This window comes from Arachis hypogaea, chromosome 20 (assembly GCF_003086295.3).
Source record: "Arachis hypogaea cultivar Tifrunner chromosome 20, arahy.Tifrunner.gnm2.J5K5, whole genome shotgun sequence".
NCBI lineage: Eukaryota > Viridiplantae > Streptophyta > Magnoliopsida > Fabales > Fabaceae > Arachis > Arachis hypogaea.
The window spans coordinates 138853232-138870610 of NC_092055.1; the positions used below are offsets into that span (position 1 = coordinate 138853232).

The following is a 17379-nucleotide window of genomic DNA, read 5'->3' on the forward strand; positions in this document are numbered from 1 at the left end:
GAATCATTAAACAAATTCTGGTTCATTACAAAACACAAATATTTAAACATAGCACACATTTTTGTTCAACATAGCACGCAAATTCATACATATGCCACACAAATATTGAGTATAGAAAAATAATATAAAAGGCATTCATACCTTTTCAATCTCACTCAATAAAAAAGGTACATTCAATGCACAAAGAAAAAAAATTAAAGAAGAAGAAGATGGTGGCAGCGGCAGCAGCAGCAGCGACGACGACGGTAGTGATGGCGGCGGCAGCCAGGGACGGATCCAGAAATCTAAGAATGGAGGGGCCGAAAATTAAAATGTTATATAATCATATATAATGTCATATATTTGATAATAAATGTAATTATAGTTAGTTTTTTAATTAAAAAATTAATAAATAGTTGTTAAATAAAAGAATTATCTTAGTTTTTATAATTCTTTCATAATTTTTTTTATGGTTTTACGTCTAATAAAATATAAAATTATCTATTTTTAAATATTTTGTTAATTAATTTACTTTATTAAGTATTTATGTGACAGTGAATTATATTTTTATGTTTTATATCATTAAAAAATATGATAGAAAATAATATAAATTAATTGCACTAACAATTTTGTTATGTGAATTTAAAATATATTAAAGTATTTTTATATAATAATAAAGGTAAAAATTAATAGAAAAATAATAAAAAAAATTAGAAAAAAATATTATTATAAATATTATTAAATTATTTTTTATATGATTATAGATGTTAAAATTAATTTTAAAAAAAGAAATGTAAAAAAGAAAACTCTAAATCAAATAAAAAAATACAAATAATATAAATACAAGTAGAAAAATTTAAACCCTAATACATAAAGAATACCAACTTTTTTTTACTATCATTACACTATTAAATTTTATTCTATATAATGCATCTATTATAATAATATATGAATTTAAAATTTGTTGGAGGCCAAGGCCACAAAAAGGTTTCCCAAGTCGTGTTGCAACCATATGACTCTATCTCTCTCTTGTATTGTATCTTGAATCCTTAGAATCGGTGTCTGATGGTCCTCATCTCCGCTAGAATATTAACTTAACGTTTTTTTTTGCTTCCTCCCTGGTATTGTATGGGCCGTCTTACAAGTGCAGGGTAACACCCTGGGCCGGATCTACTTCATCGACTGTGTGCTTGCCGCCCAATCCTTCCCAACTCTGACCGCCTGTAGCTAATTTCGAGTAGCGTCTCGTAAGCACCTTCGTGCTGAGCCGTCAGAGCACAACACAAAAGTTGATGCTAAGCTAAAGGTGCATCAATGGATACCTTCTGCCTCAAACACTTCTTCAGCGGCTTTACTAGTCGCCGGCTCATTCTTCAACAAGCATTCTTTATGTCTAAAACTAGAAAAATGAATCAGAACATCGGCTTACCAATCGCTTACCATGTCTCCTCTGTAAGATCTCTTTAGACCCTCCGTCCACCATCGATCATACTCTGTAAAGTCAAGTGTTTCACCTATCTCCATCTCTCGAGCGACTCCCAAGGCTTTCGCCTCTTGTGCGATTTGCTATTGGTGTCGCTGCTCTTCTCCTTTCTCTAGAATTTAGATTCAATATCAATTCTAACAAGCAAGAAAGAAAAGATAGGTCAGCCTTACCATTGCTTATTTGGTGTTCCAGGAGCTCCCTGTACTTACCCCCCTTGAATCCGTCCCTGGCGGCAGCGACGATGACGATGTTGGAGGAGGAGGAGGTCTGAAGTTTAAATTTTAATAATTTGGTTAACTTAGTTAATGAAAACACTTGGACACCTAGCATTTTTATCTTTTTATGATTTTAATTTTGATCTATTTTAAAAATAAAAATATTAAAAAAATATATGAAATTTAAATTAAATAAAATTTAATTTTTAATAGATTTGACATTAAATTTATTTGATAATTTATTATAATATTAATTAAAATTGACTGTTATAATATTAATTTTTGAACATTATTAGTTAATAATATAATAAACTAATAAAGATTTAGATTTGGTGAAATTATCATATTATTTAAATAAAGATAAAATATATTTTTTATTCTTAAAATTTGTCAATTTTTTTTTAAATTTTATTCTGTTTTAATTTTATCTTAAAAATTTATGATTTGTATCTAATGTATCTATGGCGGCTAAATTTTTAAAATGTTTAGAATTAATTCAATAATATTGTTTAACAATTAGGAGTCAGAACTTTGTGTTTGTTCTACTTATTTATATTAAAAAATGTCTTTTTTTTTGTGATATTAAAGAAGGTCTTTGTGAAATTATTGTTGAATTAATCATTAATTTTTAAAAAATTAACTGTTAAAAATATATTTAATATAAATAAAAAAAATTTAAAATAAAATTTAAATAAAACATAAAACTTACAAATATTTTTAAATATTTTTAGCAAACTTCCTGGTCAAAATTAATACTTTACCTTTTAAATAAAACTTAAAAAGACGTTGTTTTAGTGACAGTAATATTTTCTTTTTGGTTTTTACCAAAAGCCCCTTTTTTTCTCCTAATCCCCTCTCTCACTCTCTATTCCTAAACTCAGAAAAACTCTCCGGCCTCCGCTCTTTCTGTGCTCGGCGCCGCCGCTGCTGCTTCTGCTCCGTCCACTCACGTTCGACATCGTGTTTGTTAAGTTACTGGTCGGTGGTGATCGTCTTCGCCTGTGCTTCTCCGCCATTCGCCTCTGCTTCTGCTCCGCCGTTTCTGCCGCTTCCTCTCTCTTTCCTTCGAGTACATTTTCACTCTCCAGCTCCATTATATCTCTTTCAGAATTAGAAATAGCATTTGGTTGTGGCTGTTAGTTTGTTGCATGTTTGTCGCTTAGTCTGTTACTCTGTTAGTGTTAGTAATTTGATAATTGATTCTCTGCTATGGCTGTTACTCTGTTGATGATTGTAGGTTGTGGCTACCGAATGATTCTGAGTTGGTTTGAGTGTTAGACATTTTTCAGGATGTCTGAGAATGCACCAGGAAATAGAACTTTTAATTGTTATATCAGAATCTGAACTTAGATTGCTTAATCATGAATTGTTGTAATCTAATTGTGAAGGATTTGAATGCACTGCAGCACAAGAGAACTTCTGTTTTGACTTTTATGTGCTTTGTGATAAAATTGTTAACTTAGACTGCTTATATTTGTGTAAAATTTCTATATGAAAGATTCTTTCGTAGTACTAATATATGTATTTATTCACTTTTTTATATTTTATAAATATTTAAAATAGGAGGTAAACTCTTACGTGTCTACAAGTTGACTCAAGGTGATCTCCGCTAATTTACTTAGACTTGCAAGTTTGACATCCTTCGGTAGAATGTCTAGTGAGGCAAGCTTAAGGCTTAAACTCAAGAAAAAGGCTAAGCTAGTTGGAAAAATTTCAAGAAATTCTGGGAGAACTAAAAGAAATGAGGGTTCTTTTGAAGCTAAAAATGGAAATGGTGGATTTACTGGGAAATTGAAGGAAAGGGTGAAGTTCAAAGGAGGTGAAGAAGGATTTGGTGTGAGAAGAAATGTGAAAACTTTGGATTATAGTGGGAAGGACGGTGGAAGGAAGAAGAGAATTTATGGTAAGGAAGAAGAGAAATTAAAAACTAAGGACGGTGGAAGGAAGAAGAGAATTTATGGTAAGGAAGAAGAGAAATTTAAAACTAAGGATAGTGAGGTAGTAGTTGAGAATGGGAAGGTTTTGAATGGCATAGCAGCATCGAAGAAGAAAGGCTCGTTGAAGAGAGGGAGTGATCGGAAGTTGAAAGATGAAGTTGTTGGACTGAGGAGTTCGACCAATGGGGGGAGGATGTGGGTTCAAGGTAAACAAAGGGACAGTGCCGGGTCTGAAGCAAAGAATTTGAGTCGAAAGGCTATGGGCAAGGAGAGTGTTGTATTGGCTACTGAGAAACCGAAAGGGAATGTGAAGGAGGATGATTATGGTAGTGGTTTATTGAAGAAAAATAGAGAAAAGAAATCTGAAGTGAGCAAGGAGAAAAGCCTAAAGGTTGCATCTCCTCTGAGTTCTGGCAAGAAGAAAACCCAAGATAAAGCAGGGTTGGAGGGTGATGATGATGCCGAGACACAAGACATTAAGCCAAAGAAGAAGAAACGGATAATCAAGATTGACCCGAATGATATCTCAAACAAGAGACTAGATGATGGCATTGGTATTGATGGTAGGTAACTTATATTCCTCTCTTTGTATAATATATGCTGTTTGCCTGTTGTACTTTGTTTTATTTAGATTGCATATTTGCATTAGGATCTCTAAAATATATTCCAGTAATATACTGGTGATTACTAAAGGTTTGATAATGATTTTATGTTTCCCTAATGATTTTATGCAACCTCTCCTTTTCCATGAGCATAAATGGCAAACCCAGATTTCCACTACACCCACTTTGTTTTTTTTTTTAGTTTGTACAGTCTTAGTTTTTTTGAAGAACGTGGACATCTATGCCTTCTCCATTGAGGAAAATATTAGGTTTATTAAATTTAAACTAAGTATATCCGAGGACTTACACCTGAACTAAGAACAACATGCTAGGAATTCAGCGGTGCCAATGAATCAATTATATGTTTTTCCTGAATGAGGTTGAAGGTTGAGACTCCATGCTTAACATCTGCTTTGCATAGACTGTCTTTGTTTTTGTGTTTCAATCTAGAAGCTACAAAGGAATGATCAAGAAGGTGGAGTTCTATGTTTCTGTTTGTCTGTGGAACACCCATAATTACTTATTATTTTTCTCAAATGTGTTTCTATGATTTACACGAGTGCTTTGAGGACTTCCCTTTTGATACACAAAGTAATTTCAGGAAGTAAAGAAGTGAAGAAAAAAGAATGTGAGGAAGAGCATCAGATGTCCAAGAATGCCCAATTCCGTGCGATACAGCCTACCCCTGAAATACTTTCTTTTGTGGAACAAAATGTAATTTGTATGAGTAGGGATATCGTTGTGTTGATTATGTTGTTCATTCATTGTTGCTATGAATGTATTTTGATTGCTTGAACAATGGTTATTATTTGCAGCTTTTGGGGAGGAGACGTTTGATTGACTTAAAAAGGGCAGGCTATAACATAGATCTTTCCGCGCCATTAGACAATATTCCCTTCTCCAGCAGTTCGGAAAGAGAGAGAATTGAAGAAAATGTATGTGACTGCTTAATGCATTTGACATAATATACTTGTAGAATTATTAAAGACACTCATAAGTAGTTTGTTCAATGCTGACATTCGATGCTGATTACCTGCAACAGGCTTTTAGGAATAAATTGGAATTTTTTGCTGCCGCAAAAGCCTCATCATCATTTCCGGCTCCTAATCTGCCAGAGATTGCATTTGCTGGTAGAATTCCGAGCAAACATCAATTCATCTCTATTTATTTGTCTCTTTGTTTTTCTTGGTTCACTTCTATTATTTTATTGCGTTGTTGCATTCAATTGGTTACTAGGTAACTTTTATCTTGTTTCTAGTTCCTTTTCTTATCTGTTTTTATCTTCGCTGTATCTTTGATAAAAAAAAAACCTTCAACTTTGTAAAGTTGTTTGATGTGCTTATTATTATGTAATTAACTAATTAACTAATTATTATAATAACAACAAAAAATTAACTAAAAGTAATTTGGTTATTCTTATTGAGTGTTGGTGCAATAATAACAAATATTTCAGGGTAGTTCTTAACATAGATGTCTCAAGAGACAAGTACAATGATATTATTTTGATTTATGTTCTTGTTACCAGGAAGGTCAAATGTTGGGAAGTCATCACTTCTTAATGCACTCACTAGACAGTGGGGGGTTGTACGAACGTCAGACAAGCCTGGCCTTACCCAGGTGACTATGCTCTTAAAAATTGTCATGTATGGCAATTCAAAAGATAGGTATCAAAATTTTGAATATTTTGTCGATCTAATAATGAATTTTATGCAGACAATTAACTTCTTCCAATTGGGAAAGAAGCTTTGTTTAGTTGATTTGCCAGGATATGGATTTGCATATGCAAAAGAAGAAGTCAAAGAAGCTTGGGAAGAGCTTGTAAGTTTACAGATTTTATTTTATCTTTTAGTGTTCATGTCTTAAATCCTCACAAGTGCAATCATACCACACATGCTTGTCTGTTTAGGTCATGGCAGCTGGCATGAGAAATTGATAGAACACAGTTAATAGAACACTGTTAAGGCGAAACAGAAACAACTCAACAACGAATAGAACTAGAGTAATTTTCTTATTTTAATACTCTGAAGAGATGATCAAAAGCTCCCCAATTCAGGGAAATAAAGAAGAAACGACAAATAGAGATATAGCTGGAATTAGGTAACAAGCTAGAGTACAAAGAAGCTCTAAGCAGTCCAGAACTCAATCCTCTCATAAAACTTAAACTTAAAGTGTACTCCCATAAAGGTAAGTCAGATCTGCCCCCCTTCTATCTGGGCAATCTGTCCTACTAAGACTCAATTCTTGTTATTTACGGTTGTGACCTCCTATTTTCTCTTTTTTCTTTGTCTGTTTTCCTCCAATAAACTTTGCTAAATCCCTTAATTGGCCTTCCTACCATTGGGGTCTTATCAGTGGTCTACCAGTTCATAACTGTTATACTAGTAGGATAAGTAAAATATACTTATGCGACTGATTTTGTGTGCTCTAAATCTAAACTATAAATGTCTTGCATTCATATGCTGCTTTCAGCTTTACAGTTAAGTGCACCAAGCAGGGTATTGAAATCATGTTTGTCTTTTCCTTGTTATATTAAAAGCACTGATTAATTGTAGGTGAAGGAGTATGTTTCCACAAGAGTTGGACTCAAACGCGTGTGCCTTTTGATTGACACGAAATGGGGTATGAAGGCAAGAGATTATGAACTGATTGAATTAATGGAAAGGTACAACACACTTGTTCAATTCGTGCCTCACACATAGAAGCATGGCTTAATATGTGTTTATATAACACCAAATGCTACATGTCCATATGCTTAAATTTATTTGATGAGTGATATCAACCCAGATCAAAAACTAAATACCAGATAGTATTAACCAAGACAGACACAGTTTTCCCAATCGATGTGGCACGCCGGGCCACACAAATTGAAGAGGTAATATTCAAAACTATCATTCAGTCTGAAAGTTAATGTTATCCTTTTTGGAGATTGAAAGTTTCTTTTTGGCTTGTCCACAGAGCCTCCTGCAGAACAAGTCTGTAGTTCAGCCTCTGGTAAACTTCTTTCTGCAGATTTCTTCATACTTCTCTCCCCCTTTTTTTCCATATAATATCGTTGGAACTTGGAGGTAAGTTATCTCTTTACTGTCTTTTGTCTATTGCAGATGATGGTAAGCTCAAAATCTGGAGCAGGTATCCGAAGCTTAAGAACAGTTCTTGCCAATATAGCTAGATTTGTCAAAGTATAATACATATCACAAGGTGAATATTTTTATTCTACACACATCATGTTAGGAGAAATTAACTGTTTCTTTTTATTGTTAATGGTTTTCTTAACATGTAGGGCATATGTTAAAATTACAATTAAAAAAGTTTTTATAAACAAAAAATATAAAAAATATATAAAGTTTAAGTTTCTAATATATTTATTATGCATTTATTAAAGTAAAAATGTTTAAAAATTTCTACTATATTAATCTTAAGTTAGCTAAATCCTATCGTTAATGGAAAAATAGAAATTATAGTCCTAAGTGATTAAGAACTTCCTTTAGTGACTTTGGACATTATTATCAGGGGTAAAACTTAATAATTAAAGCTAGTTGCTCTAATTTGCCATCATAACATCTAATTTTGCTTGCAGGCCATGATCTTCTGCTGATGCAGATATTTTAGTCCGAGACTGAGGGGTACCACAAAGGAACAGTTAATTTTTTTTTTAGTCTAAGGTGCTGATTTGATTTTCTTCTGATCTCGTGCTAAACCTAATCTTTGTTTTCTGTCGAATGAATTTGTCCAGTCACCTGTCAGAGAATGGTGAGGATGAATTTATCATTTTCAAATTCTGAGAAACGTTTTTGTTCCATAATGTGCATGATTAGAGATTTCAAACTTAGAGAAACAAAATTGTCCAATTCAGAAATTGTTGGTGATTAATTTAAAATTTTACTCTTAATCAAAATAACTTCACTAAGCAAAATAGTAATTTACTGCATATGACCAATATATAAACCACTTCTTTAATTCGAAAATTTAGTTGTTTTAATTTTACATTAATATTCGTGTTTCGCTTTTCCCCTTGTTTTCTCCGTGAACTTTGTTTCTTTTTTCCCCTTATTTTCTTTCCTCCGCAAACCAGGACTCGTGAATGAAAGTGCCATCTACCTTGCAGTGTGGTCCTTAAAAATGGCTGCATATATATATATATTATCACTTTGTTGAAAGGAATTGGATTTGAATCTTTTAAATTTTGAATTTTATTTTAGAAGATAAAGTGTAATTTCACACAATTTATTTCATAAGTGGGACCAAGAGAAAATACGAAAGAAAAATTATTCAAGGATGAGAGATCACATTTTATCCTCTAAAATAAAAATTCAAAATTTTAGAGGATCCAAATTCATCTACAAAGATTAATACGCAATTTTTTGTTATTTTGTGGTCACTTAATATTCACCAACACCACTTCTAGATACAATATTATTTTATAAGGATTGATATGCAATCTTGATAGTTATAAGATTAACTTAAAACCAAATTTTTATTTTAGTACAATTGAATCTTAATTTTAATTATAATATAATATTTTTTCAAAATTATAATAGGACAAATTACATAAATAAATTAATGGACACTCAAAATTACATACATGATTGCAACATTTGAGAATGTTTTATATGCATGTGCGATTCTCTTTTTATATACACCGCCAAACAAAGAAGGAGAAGCTGTTACAAGTCATAAGTGTTTTCTAACAAAAAAAAAAAAAACAAAAAATATATAATCCTCTACAAGTTATTGCGCTTTACGAAATTATAATATGGATATTGGTAATGGTTTAAAATTTTTTTATATTCTTAATTTAAAAAAATTAATCTTAATTCAAAAGACACGAGTAGGGAGTATATTGATATTTTATAGAGTATGATGAGTATTTTAGTTTGTTTTTTATTTTGTTCAACACTTTAGTTTTTTTTTTTTTATTTCTTTTCCTAATCTGTAGTGAGCTCTATTCTTTGGTGTTGAGTTTTTTTTTTTCAAAAAAATAATATAAGACACGTTGCAATTATAATTTTATAGAAAATGCTAATAATTTTTTAAATTTAATGTTATAAAATATAAAATACCATAATATATTTGTTATAATGTAATTTTGAGTATTTGCCAACGAGCTATAGTTCAAATAACATAGTTTTCTCGTACTCAATTAGAGGTTGCGAGTTTGAGTCTCCCTATTTTTGGTAAAAAAAAAAAAAAAAATTTGAGTATTCATTGATTTATTTATGTAATTTATCTTAATAAATATTTGAAAAAAAAGGAAAAAATATTTGAATTCAATCGAGATCTATTCATAAGCTAAATACTAAACTATTTTTTTTACTTTCAAAAGATTTCATTTTTAATAAATTAACAATAATTTTCAAAAGGAAAAATCACATTTTGAATTCCAAAGATTATTTTAATATGACAAAAAATGTACTATTTATTTTTTTATAAATAGTAAATGACTGATGTATTTGATATATTTTATAGGAATTTTTGGATGCATAAGAAAAACTGAGATAAAAATTTAATTTTTATGCTTTTTTTCTTTTATTAAAAATTTAAATATATGAATTAAAATATTAAAAAAAAACAATTAGCCTAAATTCATTAACTTTAAATATTGAGAAAATATCTTTTCCTAAGCATCCTTACAAAAAAATTATGTCAAAAAAATGTATTTTTAAAACTTCTTAAAAATAGAAATAATATTTGCGAGAGGCAAAATACCATTTTATTGAGTATTCATGTCAAAAACTAAACTTTTTAAGTACCAAAATACTGTTTAAGACCACGGAATTTTAAAATTAACTCTTTCTTTTCTCATTTACTTGAGAACCACCTAATAGAGATAATAAATTTCAATGCAAGAGAATTATCCGGTTACATCGTATAGAAAGTACCAGCTTAACTTAACAGTTAGAGAGTTAATGTGTTCAAACTCAAGGAGTAGTAGTTGATTACTGTTCCACTACTATGTAACATTGTAGATGTCATCATGTCAAAGGTTAAAAGCACCAAAGACAGAGAAAGTCCAATACAAAATGAACACATTACACTAAGTCACTATTCTTATTTATTTCAACAATACTAAAGACACAATAACTCTAAGGGTCGCACTAGTGTACAAATGTTATTCTGTACAGATATACAGATCTACAATCATCTTATTTCAACATTTGACACGTGTTGTTCTCGTGATCAGGAAGCAGCTGGCTCTGAGAAAGTTGAGGGCGCTGATGGGATGGGCAAATAAGCCGGCTTCGTTGGGTGAGATGGAACGGAGTTTTGAGAATTCTTCATTCCGTTGGTTGGAGGCTTACAACGTGGGCCATGTTGGGGGGTTCAGAAAAAAAAAATGTAGGAAAGCTAGCAGTTGGGTCTTAGCTTCACTAGTCTGCTAACATTGAAGGAACCCTATTAATTGCAAATACATAACTAACATAGGTAACTATTAAGAATAGAATCCCGTCTGAGTAATCCTAAAAACAATTATAACGAATTATTTTACGGGCATAAACATATTAAGGAATCAATAGTTACAAATGTTATTTAATCATTAAATTAATTTTTTTTCAAAGTATCCTTCAATAATTTTTATAATTAATAAATTATTATTTTTCCACAAAAATTTTTGTTAACATTTTTTTTATGTTACTATTAGTTTTGCGATATTAATGTATATTCTTCTTACATTAAATAAAAAATAGGGTAAAGTATTAAATTGGTCTCTTATGTTTGGACGTAATTCTGTTTTGGTTTTTAAGGTTTAAAGTGTTCTATTTGAATCCAAAAAAGTTTCATTTAGCATCAATTTAGTCCCACAGTGAGGTCAAAGTTAAATAATTAACGGAATGTCATAAATAACAACAGTACAAGAACAAAATCGATAATTTGGAGAACAATATAGACTCCAGAGGCACAAAATCAACTATGGATACATCAATACATTTATTTATTATTTTTCTTACAATATAAATAAAATATTTTCTATAAAACTAAAAAGAATGATAAATAAATGTATTGATGCATCAATGGTTGATTTTGTGCCTCTGTAGCTTGTACTTGTTCTCTAAATTATCGATTTTGTTCTTGTACTGTTATTATGTGGAATATTCCGTTAATTATTTAACTTTGACATCACTGTGGGACTAAATTGATGCTAAATAAAATTTTTTTAAATTCAAATAGAACACTTTAAACCTTAAAGACTAAAACAAAATTACGCCTAAATATAGAGGACCAATTTAGTACTTTACCCTAAAGAATGTTACCATTACTAATATGCACAACAATGAAAATATATCTATATTGAAAAAAATTTCTACTAACACATTTTTTAGTGTTAAAATAGTATATTTTGGTATCAAAAAATTCATAGAAAATTGTTAAAAGATTTTTTAACAAAAAGAATTAACGTAATAACTTAATAGTTAAAAAATTATTCAACGAGATCTTAAAAAAATAATTTTACTCTCGAATTTTTTAAATAATATTTTCATGCAAATACAATTTAATCGTTAAAAGGTAATTTACTAAAATGTATTTTGAAAAGCAAAATTCAATGACAGAAAATAAAATTTTTAGTAAAGGATATTTTTGTTAAAAAAAAATTATTCTTTTGAGAAAAATGGATAAAATTAGCATTATTTAACATCAAGAACCTAAAATGTGTTAAGTAAAATTTAAAAGAAATTTTTTTTAAAAGATACTAAAATGACATTTTTCTCTCTTCTATTTATAAAATATATATTCTCTTTCCTTATAACTTTTAAAAAATCTCATTTTTAACTCATTTTAAATTGTTTGTGTTAATTATTGTCATAGTATCTAAATTGTACATATTAGCTAGTATGTAGTATTTATTAATTAAATAAAATCAATAACAAAGTATTGATTCAAAGCTGAGTTTATGATCTTCATATTTAATTTTTATATCCTAAAGTAATTATTTTTAGGGTTAAAGTTTTTTAATTGTAATAGAAATTAGAATTTTAAATTTAATTTAAAAAATTAAAATATTTTTTTAATTGATTTATATACAATTAAAAAATATTATAAAAAAGTTGAATTGTGCTTTTTACTCTAAGAATCAAAGATAACGTACATTATAAATACATAACTCTCCAATTTTTTATTCTAAATTTTTTCGCTCATGTAATTATTTCACTTAATTGTAAATTAAAAAAAAAATTAAGTCAATTTTCCTACTGTCACAGCCAAGGACCATTTGTATTTAAACATTGTATAATTAGACGCTTCTTATAAAATTTTTCTTTGTTTGTATTTTTAGCCATTTTAATACATGTACCAATATATAAATTAAATACTATTAGACTTTAAAAGTATTTAGCAGATTAATAGAAAAAATAGTTAAATAGATATGTAAATAATTGAAAACATAATGCCAATTTTTAAATATACTTCATAATTGAATAAATAAAATGTTATTAGTATTATTATTAACAATTTTAAGCATTATATATATATATATATATATATATATGACATAATATAAATATATGGATAAAAAATTTACAAGTAATTAAAAAGGATACAGAATTATGGATAAAGAAATAGTAAGTTGAATTAAAATATGAGCAATGTTACATCACTACTAGCAAATATTATTATTTTTAACCAACAATAGTTTATAATTATATTTATAGATATTTTACACACAAAAATATATACTTTACATTTATATTTACTAAAATTTTGTACACATAAATTAATACGATTTATACTTATATTTTTCAAAATTTATATACATGAATTAATAAAATTTATTTATTAAAAATAATTTAATATTTGTGCTAGCTAAATAATAACCAAAAGTACTAAAAATTGCTAATTCTCAAAAATTTTTCTCAAAGTATTAGTTTACAAATGAATTAAAGAAAATTATATAATTTATTTTTTATTTTTGAATTATACAAGAAAAAAGTTCTCTTTGATATATATTATATAGAATTAGTTATCAATTTTTTCCATCAATTAAGAAACGCTTATGCCATAATTTTTTAAAAAATAATTATATCAATTAAAATTAAATTCATATTTTAGTTAATTAATATTTTTTGTCTTAACTAATTAATATTGTTATTGCCTATTGGTATTAATATAGTGTTACGGTATTATTTCACCAAACGAGATACACGAATTAAGAAATGGGATATTTACTGATATATGAGAGTGAAAGCTGAATGAATAATGAGCTATTAAATGACATGCTTTAGCTTCAATTCTGCTGTAGCTACTGTGATCAAACTCTGTAATGTAAATACGAACTTTTTGTTTTTGATATTGGAGTTACAACGGTATTTTATAAAAATGTGGATTGATGGGGTGTTATTTTTAAATGTGGAATCGCTTAATTAGAGAAGTAGAAATCGGACCGTCCGATTAGTAGATAGTATACAAATTGGACTATCCGATTTATGTTAAAAAAAATTTAATGAAATTGAGGTTCACTAATTGGACCGTCCGATTTCTATACCTTCCACAATTTCGTACAATACCAAAAATTATAGTGTTTCATTATATCACTACTCTTACTTCCATACCTAAAAAAAAATAGTCGTCTTAGACAGCGTTCAGTCATTATATCGCCAACCAGTATACTTACATATTTGAATATTTCACTATCTTATTTAGTCAACGTTCTAACAAATAAATAGAATCAACATATCTAAACTGCAGCTAAACTGTATTCACTTCAACATATTTTTACATCTCAACATTCCTGTGATACTGCATGAATTATATTTTTACTGTTAATCCAGTAGTGCCTACTCAGATATTTAATATTTGTTCAATCATATCTTTATTCATTACTTTTTAAATTATATAAAATTATCCTATAATGAATACAACACCAAAATAACTACTACCTGCTAAATAAACTAAGTCTTCTGTGGTCACCAAAAATTTCGTGCAGGCGCATATATTCTTTCTCTTCTTTTTTTTTTGGGAGCCACTTAGATAAAAACGGTTAAAACGTCTTTTTTTAAAAATGTTTTTAAGTAATTAAAATTCAATACATATAACTAATTAAATTATGTTATTTTTATTAAAATTAGATAAGATAAATTGATTTGGCCAAAAATCGATAAACTATATCTTAAACCGGTCTAAATTAATAAGTTTTATAAAAAATAATTATAATATTTCTATTATAAAAAATACTAAAATATTCTTTTATATATATTTATATATATATATATTTTAAGAACCCTAAATTCTAACTCTTTTTTTTTCTTTGTGTCGTTATAGTGTTAGTATTTAGGATTTTTAAAATTTAAAAAATATATAATAAAAATATTTTAGTAATTTTCTATAATAACGTTATTGTAGTCATTTTCTATAAAAAATAATATTAATTTAAATCGATTCAAGATTTGGTTTACTATTTTTTTACCAAATCAATTTGTCTTATCTAATTTTGACAAAAATAATATAGTTTAATCAATTATATGTATTAAATTTTAGTTAATAACAAACATCTTTTAAAAAAAACGTTTTAAACTAAGGGTGAGCACGGGTCGGTTTGGTTCGGGTTTATGATAAAATTAGAATCGAACCGATCAAAATGTAATTGGTTCGGTTTTGGTTTGGATTTGCATTTTTTTGTACATATACTCGAACCAAACCAAACCGATTAAGAACGGATTGGTTCGGTTCGGGTAATTGGGTACCCGATGACTTTGAAATTCATAAAAAAAAACAAATTTTTATCTTAAAAATTCAACAAGTACAATAAACATATAACATCAATAGAAATAATCCAAACATATTAAACACCAAATACATTAAAAACTAAACTCATTAAAATCCAAACATATTAATAATGAATAATCATTGTCTAATGGAAAAGCCATATATATTTTTTTATTTTTTTTATTTAATTAATATATGATTGGGTTCGCGGGTTGGTTCGGGTTCCGCACTCCCAAAACCGATACCCGAACCAATCACTAACAAAAACCATCGATTTGGTTCGAGTTGGACCCGATTACCCGTTGGTTTTAGAACCAATTTAATTGGTTCGGTTTGGATTCGGACGGATAATCGGGTACCTGCTACCCGTGCTCACCCCTATTTTAAACATCTTTATCAAAGTGCCTCCTTTTTTTTTTTTTCTGCCTTCAATTGGGTTATGCAATCTTTTATTTATTTTTTTTCTTTTTTTTCGGGTCAAGGGATCATATACCCGTTACTTACTTACTGAAAACCCATCCCACCCTTTCAACCATGATTCTCTCACAGCCCACCTTCATCCAAGGCCTTGTATGGAATATGGAGTCCAGTCCAGCCGGGCCCAATTCCCCCCATCCAAGCACAGCACCTCCTTTCCAAGACCAAAAAAAAAAAAGCACAGCACCTCCTTCCCAAACGGAGCCAATTCCCTTCCAACATGAGCTATTCGGCTTCGTGCACGCTTCACGTCACCCCTTTCAGCGAACAAGCGGCTCTCCCTGGACACCTGTCACCATAAGATAACTCCAAAAAGAATATCTGTATCCTCCAATCTGTACACTATAATTCTCCTAACTCTAAACTACCTTATTTAATTTAATACCTATAATTTTATATATATAATATCTATAGTTATATATTTATTATGTGTAAATCTCTACATTCAAACAAAATACTTACTCAAGTCTAACGAAGTTGTTATAACAACTTTTTAAATTACGCGCTTCTTTTTTCTTCTCCTTCTTCTTTTTCGTCTTCTTCTCCTTCCTTATTGTTATCACCAATAACACTAACATTTTGCAAACATCTTTATTAGTTTTGATTTTCTCTGCTGTTATCATTAAATAATTTTGGCTCATTTTTTAATTTATTTTAGTTCATTTGTGTATTAATTGAGGTTCACTTGATACTACTAATAAGTATTGACCAATTTTTTTAACAAAATAAAATAAAATAGTTCATTATCATTTTATTCAATTGCATTAGATTCCACTCTATTCTATTCAATTAACAAGCAATAAAAAAAACTTAATCATTAAGAAAAACACATCAAATTCATTAAACTAAGAAATGAACAGATATTACTTAAAGAATAAAAAATTTGGTCAATATTTATCAGCAGTATCAAGTGAACATTAATTAATACACAAATGAACTAAAATAAACTAAAAAATGAACCGAAATTATTTAATGATGACATCAGAGAAAATCAGAACTAATAAAAATGTTAACAAAATGTTGGTATTGTTGGTAATGACGATAACGAAAGAGAAGAAGAATAAGAAAAATCTGCGTGCGCAAAGAAGAACCTACGTGCGCAAATTTGAAAGAAGAAGAATGAGGGAGAGGAAGAGGAGGAAGAGGAGGAGAAGAAGGAGAAGGAGAAGGGGAAGAAGAAGGAGAGGAGAAAGGAAGGAGAAGACGGAGACGAAGACAAAGAAGTTACGTTATTGAAATGCGTGCGTGGCACAAGCTGGTGTAATGAGAGTGGTTTTTGTTAAATTTGGGTCAGTTTAGTTAGACTTGGTCTCCAAAAATACTTGAATGTGTAGCTGGACTCATTTATTATATTTAAAATTATTTATTTATTTTAACAATAATTAAAAAGTACGAAACAAAAAGCTTTTGAACTATTTTAAACTAATTTTTATTGTCTTTTAAATATTTTTAGAATAAAATATATTTTTTATTTTTAAAATTTGTTAAAAATTTTGAAAATACTCTTAAGTTTTATTTTATTTTAATTTTGTTTTCAAATTTTTTTATTAACATAAAAAATATTTCGAATTGTTAATTTTTCAAGAAGATTAAGATCAATTCAACAAAAATTTTATAATGACAACTCTTAACACAAAAAACTAGCTCTTAGTTGTCAAATATTATTGTTAGATTAATTTTAAATTTCTTAAAAATTTAGTTGCAAGAATATATTTGATACCATTTAAAAATTTAAAAAAAAATTAAAAATATTTTACTTTTTTAACAAATTTTCACGATAAAAACTTATATTTTACCTATTTTTTATTTATCTTTAGTTGAGGTGTAAATGTGAAAATTCACGGAAAACATATAAATGGGTAAATCACACAAATAAAATGATTCCATCTTAAAATTATACAAATGACCTAAATTATAATTAATTACACATACTGTTCTGAACGCCTTTATATAAATTAAATTAAATTAATTCGATTTACGCTATTTAT

The 17379-nt window shown here is 28.6% G+C and overlaps 1 protein-coding gene across 2 annotated transcripts; it reads left to right on the forward strand.

Annotated features, from left to right (window-relative positions):
- Positions 1 to 2476: 2476 nt before the first annotated feature.
- Positions 2477 to 8075, forward strand: LOC112783780 (uncharacterized). Of its 2 annotated transcripts, none has more exons than XR_011878711.1 (12): positions 2477 to 2749; positions 3244 to 4180; positions 4821 to 4933; positions 5035 to 5154; positions 5262 to 5349; positions 5745 to 5836; positions 5933 to 6037; positions 6126 to 6881; positions 7004 to 7091; positions 7175 to 7210; positions 7321 to 7417; positions 7797 to 8075. XR_011878711.1 is itself a non-coding variant. In XM_025826847.3 (12 exons), the coding sequence occupies exons 2-11, from the start codon at positions 3331 to 3333 to the stop codon at positions 7402 to 7404; spliced, it is 1686 nt and encodes a 561-aa protein (XP_025682632.1). In that variant the 5' UTR covers positions 2477 to 2749; positions 3244 to 3330; the 3' UTR covers positions 7405 to 7417; positions 7797 to 8075. The 2 variants fall into 2 exon arrangements, 1 of the variants encoding a protein (XP_025682632.1); XM_025826847.3 differs by having other exon boundaries at positions 6772 to 6881.
- Positions 8076 to 17379: the final 9304 nt, after the last annotated feature.